Below are 19,753 nucleotides of genomic sequence, written 5' to 3' on the forward strand. Positions count from 1 at the left end.
GTAGCAATGAAGCTTTGCTAATACTACTGCCATTTGCAAGTTCTTACCTTTGTGAAGTTGGATTTTTGGCATTGGCAGTCATTAAATCTAAGTACAGATAAAAATTAAATGTTAAAAAAGAAGTGTGTCGCCATTTCAAAAATGACGCCTAACTTTGATGAATTATGCAATAAAAAGCAAGCACAAACGTCACATTAATATTTTTTAGGAATAATATAATAATATCCCGGTTATTTCATATATTAATAATTATTGTATTAACATATTAAAAATAAGAAATTGCACTATTATAGATGTTTTATTTCAAGGGAGGTGCCGGGAAAATTTTACAGGTCAAGGGAGACGTGGGCTCAGAAAGTTTGAGAACTGCTGCCCTAGTACATTTTAATTGGAATATCCTGTATAAAAGGGTAGAATTTATAACTTAAATATGCAAGATAATGAAACTAAAAAGCGGTTGCTGAAAAGTAGAGGATAATAATGTAATGAATGATAATAATATCAAATCATAAGAAATTAAGAAATTAAGAATGCCATCTGCCTGTTCTATGCATTGCAACATGCAAAGTGCAAAAGCCATGATATGCAGTGTTGCTTTAGTAAGTGGATCTGAGGCAGGGGGAATTATAATAGTAATAGCATTCACCCTATAGTACAAGTTGACCATTGAATTTATTCAAACTGTCAGCCTCTACTCTCTGTGAGGGCAACTTGTTCCAGCAATCAATGACTTGCTGGCTAAAAGAAAACTTCCTACAATCTAATCTAAACCTCAATGCTGTAATTTGAATTTATGACCTCTAGTTCTGGAATTCTTTATAACAGTGAGAATCTTGCCTTCATTCATTTTACTAATCCTTCTTAGAGACTTATAAACCTCAATCAGGTCACTTCTGAGGTGCCTGGTTGGCAACTCTAGCCCACATATTTGGAGCCTTTCCTCATATGGTCATCCTTCTATCAATCTCACCATTCAATCTCACCATTCAAGTTGCCTGTCTTTGGACCTTTTCAAGAAGCTCAATGTCTTTTTTCAGATGAGGTCTCCATACTTGAACACAGTATTCCAAATGTGGTCTTACAGTTGCCTTATGCAGTGGGTATGACCTCCACTATCTCTACAGGATAGAATTCAATTAATCATCAATAGAACACTAGGCTTTCCTGGCTGCCTGTTTACACTGTTCAGAAAACTTCATATCTGAAGTTTTTTCATATCTCAACCCCACCAAGTGCATAATTTATTTGTGGCTTTTTATTCCCCGAGTGGCTTGTTTTTTTCCAGCCTTGCATTTAGCAGCATTAAAACATAGCTGCCACTTCGCAGACCATATTTAAAGTCTGTTCAAGTCATCCTGAAGGAATTATAATACTTGGCACTGATCATTAATGACTCTGCCAATCTTTATGTTATCTGCAAATTTTGACATCATACCGTCTATCCTTTCGTCGGTGTCATTTATGAAAATGAGAAACAACAGTGGTTGAAGAACCACTCGTTGAGGGACCGCAGTCCTGACATTACACCAATCTGAAGAATGTCCATTAATCACAACCCTCTGCCTTCTGCCCTGCAGCCACCCAGAAATCCATCTTAGAATCTAACCAATAATCCCAACCTGTTCAAGCTTATACAGTAACCTTTTATGAGGGACCAAATCAAATGCTTTGCTTAAATCCAAATAAACTATCTCAAAATTGTTCTCTACGTCCAGCTCATGAGTAACTGTCAAAATAGCCTACTAAGTTAGTTAAGCATCATTTATCCTTAACAAAATCATGTTGTGTGTCCTTCAGAATGCCATATGTATATAAATGTCCATGGATTGCACTTTTAATCATTGCCTCTAAGATATTTCCTACCACTGAAGTCAGACTAGCCAGTCTGTAGTTACTGACTTCACTCCTAGAACTGCCTTTATGTATTGGTGATATGTTGGCACTTCTCCAATCCAAAGGAATCTCCCCAGAGTCCAAAGATGTCTTCATGATTAACTTTATTGGTTGAATGCCAACATATTTTTTTTTAATTAATTTTTTTTTTCATCACTTGCCCAATTTGGCATTGCCTTTATAAATTTGCTTAAAAGGTGCTTGATTGAGAGATTTAGAGTTAAAAAAACCTAACTAAAAAGCATGAAATAGACCACGAAGACAATCATCAAAAGAAAATGAGAGATCAGTAGAGTTTATTTCATTATGTTTTATCCTCTGAGTTTTCATATTCTCATTTTAGGTGTACAATTATGCTGATGTTAAGTACAGAATTTTGACATCAGCCTTTCTTTTAGCATTTGCATTTATCAATTAGAACTTTCTTTTTCAAACAAACCTAGAGGCCACCCATATATATGTATATACATCACAACAAATTTTGGGGATATTTGACTCCTTCTCACCCATCCTTCACAGTACACTGTCAGTAAACAAAACCAAAGCTATGTGTTAGAAACTAAATTACTGTCAGAAACATATCTTACAGAGGAAAATCCTGGTGAAGAAAATAGGTAAAAAAAGTTATTCCAGTCTTTATTTTATTTAGTTATTAAAAGTTATTCTAGCTTTTTCAGTTTGCACTGCAAGCAAATTGGCTATTAAACACCCTGGTACAGTTAAAATAATAATTGGATTTTTTTTTCTTGCATGTGCATTGTTTGCCTTACCCCACTTTTTTTAGTATTAGTATTAGTAATGGCCGCATGGTGCAAGAAAGCCTATGGTTTATGCTGCACCAGCCAAAAAAAAAAAAAAAATCTGAATAAAACAATGATAAAAAAAAACAAAAAAAAAAAAAAAACCTAATAATTAATAAAAGAAAAGGAAATTAAACCTATCATTCTATAAGTTTCCCTCACCCGAAGGTACTATCCAGATGACCTTTGAATTTCCCCAAAACTGTCAGCCTCTACCACCCATGTAGGCAACTTATTCCAGTAATTTATAACTCGCTGGCTAAAATAAAACTTCCTGCAGTCCAATCTAAACATCTCCCCCATAACTTGAATTTATGTTCCCTAGTTCTAGCATCATTTATAATCTTGAAAATTTCGCCCTCATTCATTTTACTGATGCATCTCAGAGCCTTAAACACCTCAATCAAATCTCCTCTAAGGTGTCTAGTTTCCAAACTTTGCAACCCACATATTCGAAGTCTTTCTTCATAAGGACACCCTTTTGCCGATCTCACCAGGCAAGTTACCCATCTTTGCACCCTTTCAAGAACTTGAACACAGTATTCCAAGTGTGGTCTAACAAAAGCCTTATATAATGGGATTATCATGTCCCTATCTCTACTTGCAAAAGTTTGATAGATCATTAATAGGACACCATGGGCCTTCCTTGCAACCTGTTTACAATGCTCAGAGAATTTCATGTCTGACCGTGTCTTAACACCTTTAAGACCGTGTCTTAACACCTTGACCGTGTCTTAACACCTTAAGTCCCTTTCTTCCAGTACTGGGTTTAGTTGAACTCCACCAAGTGAATAAGTTATTTTGAGATTACTGTTGCCCAGGTGTAATACCTTACACTTTGTTGAATTAAAGCATAGCTGCCATTTTTCTGACCATTCCTGAAGTCTATCTAGGTCTCTCTGAAGAAGCTCAGCTTGACAGTGATCATTAACTACTCTACCAATTTTAACATCATCTGCAAATTTAGACATCACACCCTCTATCACTTCATCAATGTCGTTTATGAAAATTAAAAACAACAGTCGTCCTAATACTGATCCTTGGGGAACCCCACTTCTTACATCAACCCAATCTGAGGAATATCCATTTATCACAACCCTCTGCCTCCTGCCCCATTTGCATATAACATCATCTAAGGATTTTCCCAGTGATTCCAACCTGTTCCAGCTTATAAAGCAACCGCTCATGTGGGACTGAGTCAAAAGCTTTGCTGAAATCTAAATAAACAATGTCAAAATTATTCATTAAGTCCAGCTCATGAGTGACCCTTTCAAAATAGTGAACCAGATTTGTTAAACATGATTTTCCCTTTACAAAACCATGCTTGAGTATCCTTTAGAATTTCAATTCTATCCAAATGATCCTGAATTCCACCCTTGATTATTGCCTCCATGATTTTCCCTACCACTGAAGTCAGATTGATAGGTCGATAATTTCCCACTTTATCTTAGAACCACCCTTATGTATGGGAGATACATTGGCACTTTTCCAATCCAATGGAATCTCCCCAGAGTCTAGTGATGCTCGCATAATTAGCCTCAATGGTTCAATGCACTTGCTTGCCGCCTCCCTTAAGATTATAGGGTATGTTCCATCAACTCCAGGAGCCTTATTGGCCTGTACGCTTGAAAGTTTTTCATTAAATAATCTTGCAAAATTTCAATATCATTAATTACATATTTTTCAACTTCACTCCCACAATTTCCCATTGCCACAAAAGGTTTTTCTTCTGTAAATATCGATGCAAAATAACTGTTAAGTTCATCTGCAATGGCAGCTGGTGTATTTAATACTATCCCCTTTCCCTTACGTAAAGGTCTGATCTGGTTTGTCCTGCTCTTCTTAGCATTTATATATGTGAAGAATTCCTTATCCCCCCCCCCTCTTTGCTCTGTTTGCTAACGATTTCTCATAAACAGCCTTTACCTGTCGAACCTTTTCTGTGGCTCTGTTACAGATCATCTTGTAGCTGCTATAGGCTTCAGTACTTTTTATTGCTCTGCAACTTTTCCATGCCACCTTTTTCTGCCCAAGTAATGTGGCAACTTCACTATTCATCCAACTTGGAACCCTCCTTGTGGAGTATTTTTTTAATGGTAAATATGCATTGAAGGCATCTGTGATTAATGTTTTAAAAGCATACCACAGTTCAATTGAATTCATTCTCTGTGCAATATCTACCCAGTTAATAGAGGCCATGTAGCACCTTAAGCATTGTAATTTTCTTTTCTGAAATTATAACCCATTCCTTTGTCTTTTACTACTGCTACCTCTCTCTTTTCATCATCCACCGTAGAACTCTGTGATCACTTCTTGCTACTGGTTTCTCTACTGTCAGCCCTGTTATGTCGTCTGATTCATGAGTGATGATGAGGTCTAGGATATTCTTTTCTCTAGTACTTTTCCTGACATGTTGATACAAATAACAGTCATCTAGTTGGTGTAAAAATTTAGTTCCCCATGTTGAGTTTCTTTTCCATTTTCTCCAATCAATTGAAATCACCCATAATAAGACATTGACGCTTACTTGCCCATTCCATTTGTCATTTTCTTTTCGTCATAATCTTCACAATCACCTGGTCTGTAGATTACTCCTACTCGTATTATACCTTTGTTTCCAACTATCTCACACCATACAGATTCTATACTAGCATGTGAAATGTCTGAAGCCGGGAAAGCTATCATCGCACACAGGCTGCTTCTGATAAGAAGCATTACCCCACCACTCCTTCTATCTACCCTATCTTTCCTAAATACATTATACAAGCTGTACCAAAACTCATCATCCCCTATTTCCGGGTGGCACCACGTTTCCGTTTTTCAACTCATCATCCCCTATTCCCGTTTTCATTCTGGGAGAAAAACATGGCACTCGTTTTCTCCCAGATTGATCAAGGGTTCAATCTGATTTGTTTTTTTCTTCCTTGTATTCACATACATGAAAAATTCCTCGTTCTCATTCTTTGCTCTCTTAACCAGTGCTTTCTCACATGCAGCCTTGGCCTCTAACCTTATCATGGTACTGTTACAAAACAACTTGTAGCTGTTGTTGGCTTCAGTACTTTATATTGCTCTGTAACTGCCCCATTCTATCTTTTTCTGCTCTGTTTGACTGCCAGCTCCTCCATCATCCATTTTGGTATCCTCCTGCAATATTTTCTTATTGCTATGTATGTGTTCATGGCTTCTGTGATTTTTGCTTTAAAGTATTCCATAATTTTTTGTCCTCCTTCGGCAATTCGCCCAATTCATTGATGCCATATAGCATCTTAAGCTGTCATAGTCACCTCTTCTGAAGTTAAAACCTGTGCCTTTACCTCTAACTACTGCAACATATTTCTTCATGTTCCAACTTATCTCACTTTACAAAGCATACATTACACCACATTTGGGATATTGTATTCAGGTGTGGAGACCACACCTAAAAAAAAGACAGAAGTTCTGGAGCATTCAGAGATGGGCAACCAAATTGGTGATGAGTGCAAAGCAATGTACATATGAAGAACAGCTTAGAAAGTGTGGAATGCAAAGTTTAACAACTAGACATCTAAGGGAAGATTTGATTGAGATATATAAGACACTGAAGGGATTGAGTAAAATGAATGAGGAAGGTCTGTTCTCCCATGTTGGGGGGTGACATGAACCAGGGGACACAAATATAAAATCTCAGGGAATAACAGAAGATTGGATTTCATGACGTTCACCTATAGGCAGCAGGTTGTGGAATGTTGGAATAAGCTGCCTCCCAATGTGGTGGAGGCAGTAAGTCTAGTTAAGTTTAAAGCAGCATTAGATAATTACCTCATGGGAATGGTATGAAGTTTTATGTAAATTATTATTATTTTATTTATTTTTGACTGATGCAGAAAAAGTTCATTTCCTTGAATCATTTGGCCTTACTAATAATACTACTTATATTTGATGTTGAATTAAAAACAATAGAAGAAGAAAGGTAAGAAAGGTATTTTGGGAGTTACAATATGGTCAGATATGAAGTTCTCAGAGCAGTTTACATAGATATTAAAGAAGATCCATGATGTCCTATCGATGGTTTAATGAACATTTGCTTTTAGAGATAGAGAAGGTCATGATTCACTATATAAGGAAATTGTAACACCACATTTGGAATAATGTGTTCAGGTATAGAGACAACACAAAAAAAAAAAAAAAAAAAAAAGACATTGAACTTCTTGAAAGGGTTCAAAGATGGATAACCCATTTGGTGAGATCTACAGAAAGGGTATTTTACTTTTTTACAGAAAGGGTACCTGTATGAATTTAAATGTTAATTCAAGCTGTGTTCATGATAACTTCTTAGATTTTCATGGCCAGAAAGTAATTCTCACTCTACCTACAGGTAGAGTTTAGATTTATACACTTTCATGAATTGTTCAATAAATTATTCTCTATCCTAATCCATATTTTTTTAAAAGCATATTCTTAAATATATACAAGGAGGTTTTTTTGAGGATTATACTCAGATACATCAAGAGCGGCAGCTCTTTTACTGTTATAGAAAACTTTGCCATGGCTCTCACATCATATGATGTAGCTGATGTCTGTTCTTGTTGATTTTTGCTAATCATAATTGACACCTAAGCATCTTCCCATTCTAGCTGTGTGTTCAAAAAGAACATGATACCCTGCCAAAATGCTGATGCTCGTGCTGTGAATTTTAAGAGGAAAAAAATTTCTCACAAGTGGCTTTTAAAACATTTTTGAAACTTCTATCAAAATGATGTGCTTCAATATCGGGAAAAAATTAATAATGATAAAAAAAAAAAAAGCCTAACTTTAATGTGAAAAAATGAAGGTCTGGGATACCAACAATTGAGGTAATAAACCATAGAAATAAAGGTAGCCATGAAAGGCTTATTATTTTTATTTACTTATTATTATTATTTTTTATGTGAACCCCAAACACGAGAGGTATTAGAACCTATAGTACTTAGTACCGTGCTTTGGTTGGAGTTTGAGAAGACGAAAGAAGATATTTGTTGACATTGGACTTGAACTTCTGTAGACTGTAATTTTCAGGAAATACGTATGAAGGAAGGTTGTTCCAGGAAACGGCAGTTGAATGAATAAATGAGGAAGATGAAAAGTTGGTTCTGTGAGTTTGAAGTTGTACAGTAAATGGATGTCGGCTGGTGGTGACACGTGTTAAGACTGTTTTGAAAGAGAGAGAGCGGGAATTATAGAAGCTAATTCAGAAGAACAGTGTCCATGGAAATATCTGTAGAAGAGACATGCAGCAGAAACAGTACGTCTATGAGACAGCGATGAGTCATTAATTAACCTAACTGCCCTCTTCTGAACAGAATCAAGAACCTGAGAGAGGATTTGTGGGCACCACCCCAGATGTGGGAACAATATTCCATGGTAGGGCGGATTTGTAAAGAGTGAACAGCTGTTTGAAAGAAAAGTAACGCCAAGAGCAAAAGAGAAAACCAAGTTTTTTAGATGCAGAGGAAGCAATATATGTGCTAGTGCCAAGAGAGATTAGAAGACAGGGTAATCCTCAAAAGAGATATATCATCTTGCCTAGAAATCAGAGTGTCACCAAAGATAAGCATAGGAGCAGAAGAATCCTTTTTGCGAGATATAAGACAAGACTGAGTTTTAGAAGGATTGAAATCAACTAAGTTGTCTTTGCCCCACTGGAGAATTATCTGGAAATCGGCATTTAAGGAAATAGTAGCAGATTTTCGAGAAGTAAAGCTGATTGAGCAGGACAGGGGGATTGCAATGTGCTATCATCGGCAAAACTATGGATAGGATTTCCAGCCAATGGAAGAAAGTCATTAATATACAAGAGGAAAAGAGTGGGGGAAAAAAACAGAAAACTGGATAACCAATTACAAAAAACAGTTGGCAAACCATAAGATGGAAGTTTGTTTAGAAGACCTTTATGTCAAACACGATTGAAAGCCTTTGAGGTGTCAAGAGCAACTGCTTGTGTTTCACTGAACTTTTCCATTGAATTAGTCCATAAATGGGTAACATAAGCCAGAATATCATCAGTGGATCGACACTGATGGAATCCATACTGGCGATCGTTGATCAGATGGAAGGTTTCTAGGTAGTTTAGGAGTTGGCGGTTAATTGATTTCTCCGTTACTTTAGAAAGAGTAGAAGTAATTGCAATGGGATGATAATTGGATGGGACGGATTTGGCACCCTTTTTAGGAACTGGCTGGATATGAGCAAACTTCCAAGAAGAAAAAACATCTTTGGAATAAGAAAGTGAAAAAAGACCGCAAAGAACAGGAGTAAGTTTAGGAGCACAGGTTTTGAGAACAAGTGGAGAAATACCATCGGGACCTGGAGCTTTTTTTTTTTTCATCAAGAATTGTCAAAATCCTTCTGACATCCTGTTGACAGAAGAGCACAGGAGGCATTGAATGGAGCATGTTGGGAATGGTGGGAGGTGTTTTACCAAGATCATTAATACATGAGTCGGAAGAAAAATGGGATGCTAACAGGTCAGCTTTATCCTTTGCTGAAGTGACAACAGAACTATATGGTTTGGACAGAGGTGGGAGCAGAGATGGGCAAAAGTTGTGGCCAATAGCTTTGGCAAGAGACCAGAATGCTCAGCTACCATTAGGGAAAGAAGCAAGTTTTCTACTCTTAGCCTGTTCAAACTCTAGTTTGGACTGATTAATAACTTCTTTACAATTGTTGTGAGCTTTGGTGTAGGCAGAAATGAAACTGAAGAATTAGAAACAAGCCAATTAAGATATGCAACGTTCTTTTCCTGAAAAGCCTTAGCACATTTATTGGAAAACCAAGGTTTAGATAAAGGACGAGATTTTAAAGTGGAGTGTGGGATAAAGGATTCCGTTCCTGCAAGAATAATTTCACTGACACGATTTGAGCAAATGCTGACATCAGAAGTTTTGAAACAGTAATCCAACCAAGGAAAAGAAGAAAAGAAATAAAGGCTTCTTTGGAGAAATGAGATAAAGGCTTCTTTGGAGAAACGAGATAAAGGCTTCTTTGGAGAAGAGACAATCAGCAAGTTGTGATCTGAGGTGCCTAATGGACCTCTCACTTCGACCGTGTACTTAGAAAAGATCAAGCGTGTTGGCTGTATGGTTAGGATTGTCCAGTATTCTTGTAGGTAAATGAACAATCTGTGCAAGGGCATTAGTAATTGCAAAAGTCTCAGCATCTTGACTAGCTGGGTCAGTATGACTAGAAAACGGAAGCCAGCTGGAGTTGTGAACATTAAAATCACCAAGAAAAATTACCTCACTGTTAGGAAAGTTGGACTGGAGAAAGTCAAGTTGCAAAGAGAGGAAGTCAAAGAGCTCCAAGTGATTAATGGAGTTGGGAGAACGGTAGAGACAACAGATGAATTTGACACAATGAGGTAGAGAGATTTTAAGCCAGAGAAGATCAAAGAGAGGAAATCCCAAATTGCCAAGTCTCTGACAGGGAATATCAGAATGGGCATATGCACAAGTACCACCTTTGAGACGAAAGAAATGGGTGGGACTTGCTGTATGAAGTAATGAAATTTTTGGATATGGCGTACACATGGTAAGAATATACTCAGATCCTTTATATAACGTGGCCTCGACAATGCCCCCGCATACACACTACTCGGACTCCCTCCAGTCACTATCTGGCAGAGTAGAGGCAACAAGATTATACACTAACTGATCCAGACTCCTCCTGGAGAGTTACCAATAGGTTTGGTCCAGTATACTTCCTTACATTTCGAGGGTACTGTTTTAGAGCTGTACCCTCAAAATATAAGGAAGATTGGATCTTGCCATGATGTCCATCATAACCTCAAAAGTCCTCAGTCATACTGCGTGATGGAAGAGATGGGGAAGGATTGACCGAAACTTAGCTCCGGGGACTAAACATGGGTTCCACCACTTCAAGCCTCCAATAAGCAAAGTGGTGTTATTGCACCAGTTGATGAGAGTCATCTACCACCTATTTGCTCCTGTTTAGGGATTGGATTAGAAGGGTAGCAATAGTAATATGACACACTTTGCCAAGAATTAAGTTTTGCTGATACACACTAATATCAAACAAAAATAACAATAACAAAAGCCAAAAAATCTGTATTAAAGTGAAGGTTTGGGATCCTGAGTTACCTGAAGAGCTTATTCCTGATGCACTCAACATAGCTCCAAGAGAGTGTGCTACTGATATTGTTGAAAAGTTTCCTGTTTTCCCTTATGGTTCGTGGCAAAAGGTATCATATTCTTTTTGATTTATAACTCACTCACTCTCAAGTGCCCATTGATCACAGTTTGTCATGCCTGTCAGTAGAGCTAATCACACAAAAATGCTGGCAAGCAACGTACTGTGTGTCATTATATCTGAACACAGTCCTCCAGAAACCTCCCTGTATTGTAGATATAATGATGTAATGAGACCTTTCACTTATGTTCCTATTTTTGTAATTCTAACTGTTAGAAAGCATAAAACTCTTGCCCTAATTAAAGATGGTCGAGTTATTGGAGGGATCTGCTTTCGGATGTTTCCAATGCAGGGATTCACTGAAATTGTGTTTTGTGCTGTTACTTCTAATGAGCAAGTAAAGGTGAGTGTTTAAGAGTTTTACATTATGTCACTCTGAAGTTGAATAGTATATATGTGAATGTGTGATTAATATGCTTGTTTTTTATCCCCCTTTTTTATTTTTTTTTTAAATAGGGCTATGGAACACATCTTATGAATCATTTAAAGGATTATCACATAAAGAATAATATCCTTCATTTTCTCACATTTGCAGATGAATTTGCTATTGGTTATTTTAAAAAACAGGTAAGTTTTTAATTACTTATGTTACTTACAGGACTTTATATACAGTAAACTTCACATATGGACCATACTTTCAGGATTGATTCAGGACCTGACAAATATTAAAACAGTTTATATAAATATGTGGTTGAATATTAAAAAAATGACTATGGAGTGTTCAGTAGTAAAAAATAATAAAATTATAAATAAGAATTAGCAGCTGTGTACCTAGTAAATGTTTATTTCATACTTGCTACACATTTGCTTGTTCTTATTTATTTTTAGGCATGTTAGCATATTGCATAATGTGCATATTGTCTTCATGTGTCCACCCACCCACCCACCCACCCATCCATCCATCCATCCATCTGTATGTAACATCTTGACTCCCAGTGGACAGTTTTATAATGAAATTTAATATTTTGGCCTTTAAAAATATTTGTGAAACCATTACAAATTTCATTAAAAGCAGACCAACAGAAATCCAGCACTTGATATTTATTTTTTTCATATATGTCACATAGACTCTCCATTTACTGTATATTGTAGCTGGTGCACTGGATATTATGTTTGTTATCATGTGCTGGTTAGAGGAATGAATGGCTGTTGCAGATGCACAGAAACCAAATTTTCTCAGTTCATGCATAAAAGTCAATGATTTTTGCTTTTTTTTTTTTTTTTTTTTTGCTATTAATGATGAATTATTACTATTTGCTAATGTAACTGAAATGTAATGCACTTCATACATTTACTAATTTGCTTATTATTTTTGTTATTTTTTTACCACTGAAAACTCTATAGCCATTTTTTTAAAAATTCAAACAGCCATAGCTCCATAACCATTCATAATTGGATGCCTGAACTTTTGTTATTGTTTTCAGATTCTGAATCAATTTTGAAAGTATGGCTCACATATTATGTAGCTGAACCACATATTATGTAGTTTCACATATTATGAAACTCTCTGTTTTAAAAACTACTGGGTAATTCAAAAGTAGCTTCGCAATTTTGTAAGCTTATAACTTTGTGCATTTATTGTTAACTGACATTTACAAGTTTCATTGATAGTTGATATGTATATAATGTAAGCAACAAAATGGTCACTTTCATTGTAGAAAGTAGTGGAGTGCAGTGTATTTTTCAAGCAATACAAATTTAATGATTTTTTGATTGAAGTTTAATGATTAATAATTTTTTTTTTTTTTAACCCCTGGGCTTAGTTCTCAGGTTGGTTAAATTGAGGATATTCATAATTGTATGAAATGCATGATCACTTGGTTGAAGGTTGCATATCTCAAGTCTTCTTTTGCTCTCAGCTTCACCTGATGAAGAAATTAGTATTAATTTTAGTCATATAGTGCAAGGAACCCATAGGCCAAAAAATTATAATAATAATATAACAAAATAAAATAAAAATATAAAAGAATAATAATCAACAGTTATAACAAAAGAATAATAATAATAATAATCAACAGTTATAACAAGAGAATAATAATAATAATCAACAGTCATAACAAAATAATAATAAATAAATCAAAAATATAAAAAAATATATAAAAAAGGAGAGAGAAAAATTTATTCAAACTGTCAGCCTCACCTACCCATGGAAGTAACTTGTTCCAGTAATCAGCAACTCACTGAAAAGAAATTTCAGTGAGAAATTTCTTTTCCTATATAAAATTAAACTAAAACTAAGTTTAGTTTGTAGAAGAGATTGTGGGAAGAAGGATCAGTAGTTTTAAAGATCTGCTTTAAATTATTATTACCTATAATGTGGACATTAGACACTGAAAAGGCAGAATTCATGGGATACCTGGTTCCTAGGCAATGTGACGCTGTCACCCATCTCACTAGTGGACAAACCCACCACTTGGCAGGTATATAGGTTTCTGCATTACTGCAATCATGCAGACAGTAATTTGATGTCAGTACTGATAAACGTCATGAGTTAACCGACTTTGAAAGATGGATGATACTGGGTGCCCGATGGAGTGGTATCGTGGAGGTGGTACAAAAATTGCACTATCCCCCTATGACAGTATCAAGAGTGTGTCAGGAATAAATACACCATTTCCAAAATAACATCTCATCGTGGACAGCGCTGTGCCCAGAGAAAGGTGGTGGATTAATGTGGCCATCGACGTCTGTCTCGATTTGTTTCAGCCAACTGGAGAGCGACAGTGGCGCAAATCACTGGCAACTTCAACAAGGGAGGTGCCAGAAACGTTTCCACCAAGACCATCAAGCGATCATTACTTCTATTACTAACACCACAACACAGGACTCTATGCCTCAACTGGGCAAAAGAACATCGGCACTGGACCTTGAATGATTGGAGACAGGTCTCTTGGTCCAAAGAGTCCCATTTCCAGTTATTTTGAGAGGACGGGAGGGTGCGTATCTGCCAGAAACCGCACAAAGCTATGCACCTGTCATGTCAACAAGGAACTGTTCAGGCAGGTGGATGGTTGGTAATGGTCTGGGGCATGTTCTACTGGTACACATTGGGATCTCTGGTATGCCTAGACACATCTCTGAACGGTCCAGTTACGTGTCCATCCTTGCAGACCATCTGCATCCCTTCTGTTTACTTCTAAAACCTTATGGCAAATAACAAACATTGTTTTTAGAACTATCACAAATTTCAAGTATCTTATATTGTGTGTGCAGGATTAACCCTCTTACTTGGTAAAACCTTCATAAGTTTTCAACTGCCTACATTTATTTGTTTCACACTCTTTATTTGCCTATTTGACTACCATAGTGGATAATGTATTAGACATTCTTGCTTTATATTCATAGAACTCAGTGCATGTGTTAATATATTTTAGTATATCATTGGGTGTACTTACTTTAAAGACTTTGCATGTATTAATTTTAATTTAGTTCTCAACTCTGAGTCCAATAATTGACCATGCTCCTTTAGACCACACTGAGTAGAATAGATGTGTGGAAATTTGCCTTTAGCCAGTGGGTGGTTAATTGCTGCAACAAACTTCCATCTGTCATTGTGGAAGTTGATAGGTTAAATAAATTTAAGGAGGAACTGGACAAACGTTTAGAGGGAATTGTTTTGTAAATTTTTTGCTTTCTTGCATCACATGCCACTACTGCTACTGCCCCTTGGTTATTATAGTTAAATTTTTATTTAGAATGAGTGATGTTTATCTCTAAATATCTAATATTTGTGAACAGTATTCATGGGGGGTTTACTTTAAACATTCATTTTAATTGTTGTCAATTAATGAAATTAGGTTCAGGGGAGATGCTCTGTCAATCCCAGATTAAGGGCAATTTCAGTGAAAAATACCATATTATATTCATTAGTGAAATGAAATAAATTTTTGAAATTGATTTATTTATTATTATTATTTTTTTTTTTCCTTTGGAAATTTTTGCAGGTTGGTTAGTATCACCATATATTACATTACATGACATCCATTTTCAAAATCTGTACTACTTCATTAATATTGTTATTAGTTAGATTGATTTGAAAATAGTTTTGAAGTGAAAGAAATGAATCAAACTTAGCATTGGTATTAGCCGCATGGTATAAAGAAGTCCTAGGCTTTTACTGCACCAGCCGGAAAAAAAAAAAAAAACCACTTTCTTATGTGTTTTACTCCTCACATAGTTTCCAATTCAGAGCTTTGAATTATTCCAAGCTGTTACTGGTATAAGTTACTTACAACTCACTAGATAAAAGAAACATCCATTATCTGCCTTTTCCCCACATTGTTATCTATCATCATATAAGTAATTATATCCATTTTCCTCCTCCCCTTGTTCCCCACATCTCTTCTCCATGTTATCTTTTTAAACAGCAAAAAAGATTTTTACTTACAAGATTTTGTAGTTCTTAATTATGTTTCATTTGTAGGGTTTTTCAAAAGACATAAAACTTTCCAAGCCAGCATATACAGGGTATATTAAAGATTATGAAGGTGCCACATTAATGGGCTGTGAGCTGAACCCTCGTATCATTTATACAGAGTTTACATCAGTCATAAGAAAACAGAAAGAAGTGAGTTCTTAAATGAGAACATTCTTATTTGCATTTATTTATTTATCCTTTTAATGTATGTTGTTGTTAAAAGTTATTTATATTAGATGGCATTTACAAAAATCCTAACCTTTATAGGAATATTAATTGTTAAGTGATTTTGTTATTGGTTAACTTCCTTGCAAACCTCAGTGATATTTTTAAGTGTGTTTTACGTAATGGTTACTTGTTACTGCCATTTCTTACAAACTTTAGAATATTGCTTACACTGATTACTAAATTGTTTTCCATTCTACTCATATATACATTAGTGGGTTTTTCATCTTGACAGATGAATACAGTAAATAAGAATAATGAAGTGTGAAAACTTTTATTCAAGCTGAAGGACTAGTTATAGCATGGAAAAATTATTTCACATATCTTAATGTGTTTCAACCTTAAAAATAATCCAGCCATTGAAAAAAAAAAAAAAGAGAGAGACCCATATTAAAACATAAGTATCTCCTCCCCAGCACTTTTAATCAATCCTGTAAAAACTGCTGTGTGAATCCTCCTATTGTACCTGAACAGAATTGCAAACCCAATAACATTTTTACCTACTATGCAGCATTTTTCCAGAATGACACTATATTTTGTAATAAAGACCCACAGGGGTAACCATAATGACATATTGTGGTTCAGTTCATCTATCTGAAGTCAATGAATATCACTTCTTTTTCTCAAAAAACTAATGCCATTACATTGATAGATGTTGGTATCCTTCAAAATTTATTTTGGTCAGGAAATCCTATATGATAACCTTATGGACTCTTGTTTGGTCTCTGGATCATAATAATGAATCCATGTGTCATCCACACGTGGATTCATTATTATGATCCAGACATTCATTTAAGATTGGTGAGGGGAACAAAGGGCTCTTACCAAGAAAGGCTTAAGTTCTGCAAATTGCAGCACCTGGAGAGTAGGCACATGCAAGGTGATCTGATTGAGGTGTATAAGGCCTTGAATGGGTTGAGCAAGCAGAATGCTGATGGGATTCTTCCTCTTGCTCAGATTAAGAACCCGAGGAGACATAGATTCAAATTGAGAAAAGACAGTTGTAGAACAGATGTATGGAAATTTGCCTTTAGCCAGTGGGTAGTTGATTGGTGGAACAGACTTTCATCTCTTGTTGTGGAAGTTGATAGCCTAAATAAATTTAAGGCTGAACTGGACAGGCAATTTGGAAATGAATGGAGGGGTGAAATGGGAGGTTTTTTTTTTTTGGGTGATGCTGCATAAGCTTGCTTTCTTGTATCATATGCCTCTCTTAATGCTAATGCTAATTACAGTCACATGTAAAACTGTGACTCCTGGAAAAATTTCCAAATCTTTGTACACTTTGCCCTCTTCTCTTTTTTGGGAAACAAATCCATAATTGTACTATATGAGGGACAATCATCATGTAAATTCTCCATCATATTCTCAGGGATTTACTTCCCAGATAGTCTTAAAAATAAAAAAAAAAAAAAGGAAAAGAAAAAATAAAAGTATTTCATTACTGTACAGTTTTTTTTTTTTTTTTTTTTTAACATAAAAATATTGGTTTTGATGAATGCAACTTTTTGAACCTAAATAATAATATTTTTGATGTTACTGTAAAAATTGAATAAATCATATATAAATAAATTACAAAAACATAATAAATGTTTGTAATTTAATAGTATCGTGTTCGTTTTCTTTTCAAACAGTGAAGTAAGATATGTCCAAATTTTCATAGTGACAAAAATAGATGAAATCCCCTTATAAATCTTAAGGTGAGAGATACATTATCACCTGAAAAGAATTAAACAGTGAAGTAAGATATGTTTAAATTTTCATAGTGATTTACACCCACAGAAGGCCTATTTACAGAATGAGGAGAAAAAATATATATATTTAATAAGAAACCACTTGAATTTCACATTATCATGAACTGAATGTAATGTAATACTATCATTTAAAGTTCTTTATGTTGGTATTAATGATAAATACATACCTGCAAACTCTCCAGATTTAGACTCCTTTTTTGACTCAGTTTGACTCTTTCTTTTTCTTGCCATAGTAACAGACTTTTTCCATTATTTGCAGGAAAAAATAGTAAAACTACAGTTTCTATTAAATTCCAGCAAAAATTCTGCAAATTTTTGTTATTGAATTGGCTGACAGCCAATTCAACAACAATGTAACTAGTAATTCAGTAACAGTGTCCTAGCCTACATTCTATGATAATTCCAGATAATTCATCTGGAATATGTTTAACACTTTGCCTTGTTTTCTGTTACATTAAGCATTTATCATATTTTTTTGTATATAGTATTTACAAATGATTAGTCATTTGTAAATAAATAAGCATAAGAACAGCATTTACTGAGTCAAGGAAATTCAGAAATAGATGTAACATTTCAAATGAAGATGATACTGTCATACATGTAATCTGAACAAGTGGAAGGATCCCATCAGAATTCAGCGTGCTCAACCCTTGAATGGGTTGAGCACACTGAATTCTGATGGGATCCTTTTACTTGTTCAGATTACGAACCTAAGGGGGCATAAATTCAAATTAAGAAAGGACAGATGTAGAATAGATGTGTGGAAATTTGCCTTTAGCCAGCAGGTGGTTAAATGCTGGAACAAACTTCCATCTGTCATTGTGGAAGTTGATAGGTTGAATAAATTTAAGGAGGAACTGGACAGGCATTTGGAGGGAATGGTGTGATTTTTTTTTTTTTTTTGGCTGATGCTGCATAAGCTCATACACTTGCTTTCTTGCATCACATGCCACTACTACTACTACTACATATTGGATGTTTATTTGCATTCTTTATCCTAGCACATAATTGCCTGCTAACAATGCATATGTGTTATTCAAAAATATGAGTGGAATAGCAAAAAACTGTTGTTGTTGTTGTTATTTGGTTTTTAGGAGCATTAGCAACTAAGGCCATATTGCTCCGGGGATATGCGGTGGTCATTCCCTAACCTTTCCGCATCCTCCTTATTTGGTGGGCACGGGCTCGAACCCCGGTCTTATCAAGAAGCGTGTGTTACGCCCTGGTGCTCCTGCCCACCTGGCTACGGAGGCGCCGCAAAAAAACTGTGGATGCAGAATAACAAAAACAGCAGACATTATTTTGAAATTGTACAGAGATGTAATGATGGCTTTGAAATATGTGCCATTTTTAATTGCTGTAGATGGCAGTAATTAAACTGATTTCAAACTGCTCATTTGTGACCTTTCCTAATTTAAAAAAAAAAACAAAAAAAAAAACACAAAATCAAAATTAGCTTGCTCAGTGTTTTTATTGGAAGGTGACTTATAGGGTGTAATATTGGGCATCATTTGAATAACCTGAAATTATATGGAACCCCTTTAAAACACTTTCTGTCACTTAACATTGTTAATTTCTTTGTTATGATAGGAGTGGCCCCGAGTGCCAAGCGATTTTCTTCCTGCGAATATATAGTGATCTCCCAAAGTGTTATAGTTTTGATTCTTTTCTAGCGTCACCTGTTCTTTTGTTTACTTGAAGAGGTTCTGTACTTTAAAGGACAAAAGTAAGAACCGAGAGAGGAAATCTACCTTTCTTTTTCATTCTATATATTCATTACTAATCCTTTATTTACTTCAACAACTGCTTGGTCACTGGTGGCACCGCTCCTGCCTCCACGTGGCGGGGCAGGTAACCTGGCGGATAAGACAACCCCTGGGGCTAAAAGGAGCAGAGATGGAAACAAGTGACTTTCCATGCTTAGAGCCGAAGAGCTCTCAAGCAAATGACATTCATGACACTGACCATGACTTCTCTCTATCGAAGAGAATGAAGAAAGACATTGGCAGACAGGAATTACCAGCATTCCTGATAATACATTCTCTGTCAACACAACCTGTGGGCAAGCTCTCCCCTTTATCATTCAGAGATGCCTCGAACATGCCGCAGGTTCACCAAAAATGGTGAAATGTCTCTAATCTGGAGATTTATTAATAGAGACCACCAATCCTCGACACTCTGAACTATTATTAAGTTTGACATCTTTGAGTGGAATCCCAGCTCAAATCACACCACATAACACCCTCAATTCTTCAAAGGGAGTGATCACTGAATGGGATCTATTAAAAGTTCCTGAAGATGAAATAGCCCAGGAACTTAAAGAACAAAAAGTCACTCAGGCAAAGAGGATCATGATCAGAAAAGATGGCAGTTTAGTTCCTACCCGGAGTATAATATTAACTTTCAGTTCTCCAAACTTACCAGCTTCAGTCAAGGCA

At 35.7% G+C, this 19,753-nt stretch overlaps 1 protein-coding gene across 3 annotated transcripts in view; it reads left to right on the forward strand.

Annotated features, from left to right (window-relative positions):
* Positions 1-19,753, forward strand: part of Gcn5 (Gcn5 acetyltransferase) — a 240,352-nt gene that overhangs the window by 163,521 nt on the left and 57,078 nt on the right. For all 3 annotated transcript variants that reach the window (XM_090383703.1, XM_090383702.1, XM_090383704.1), the window contains exons 13-15: positions 11,136-11,262; positions 11,376-11,486; positions 15,343-15,486. In XM_090383703.1, the coding sequence (XP_090239829.1) occupies positions 11,136-11,262; positions 11,376-11,486; positions 15,343-15,486 (382 nt within the window). The remainder of the gene's footprint in view (positions 1-11,135; positions 11,263-11,375; positions 11,487-15,342; positions 15,487-19,753) is intronic.

This window comes from Mastigoproctus giganteus, chromosome 10, assembly GCF_048544385.1.
Source record: "Mastigoproctus giganteus isolate SK-2022 chromosome 10, ASM4854438v1, whole genome shotgun sequence".
Lineage (NCBI taxonomy): Eukaryota > Metazoa > Arthropoda > Arachnida > Uropygi > Thelyphonidae > Mastigoproctus > Mastigoproctus giganteus.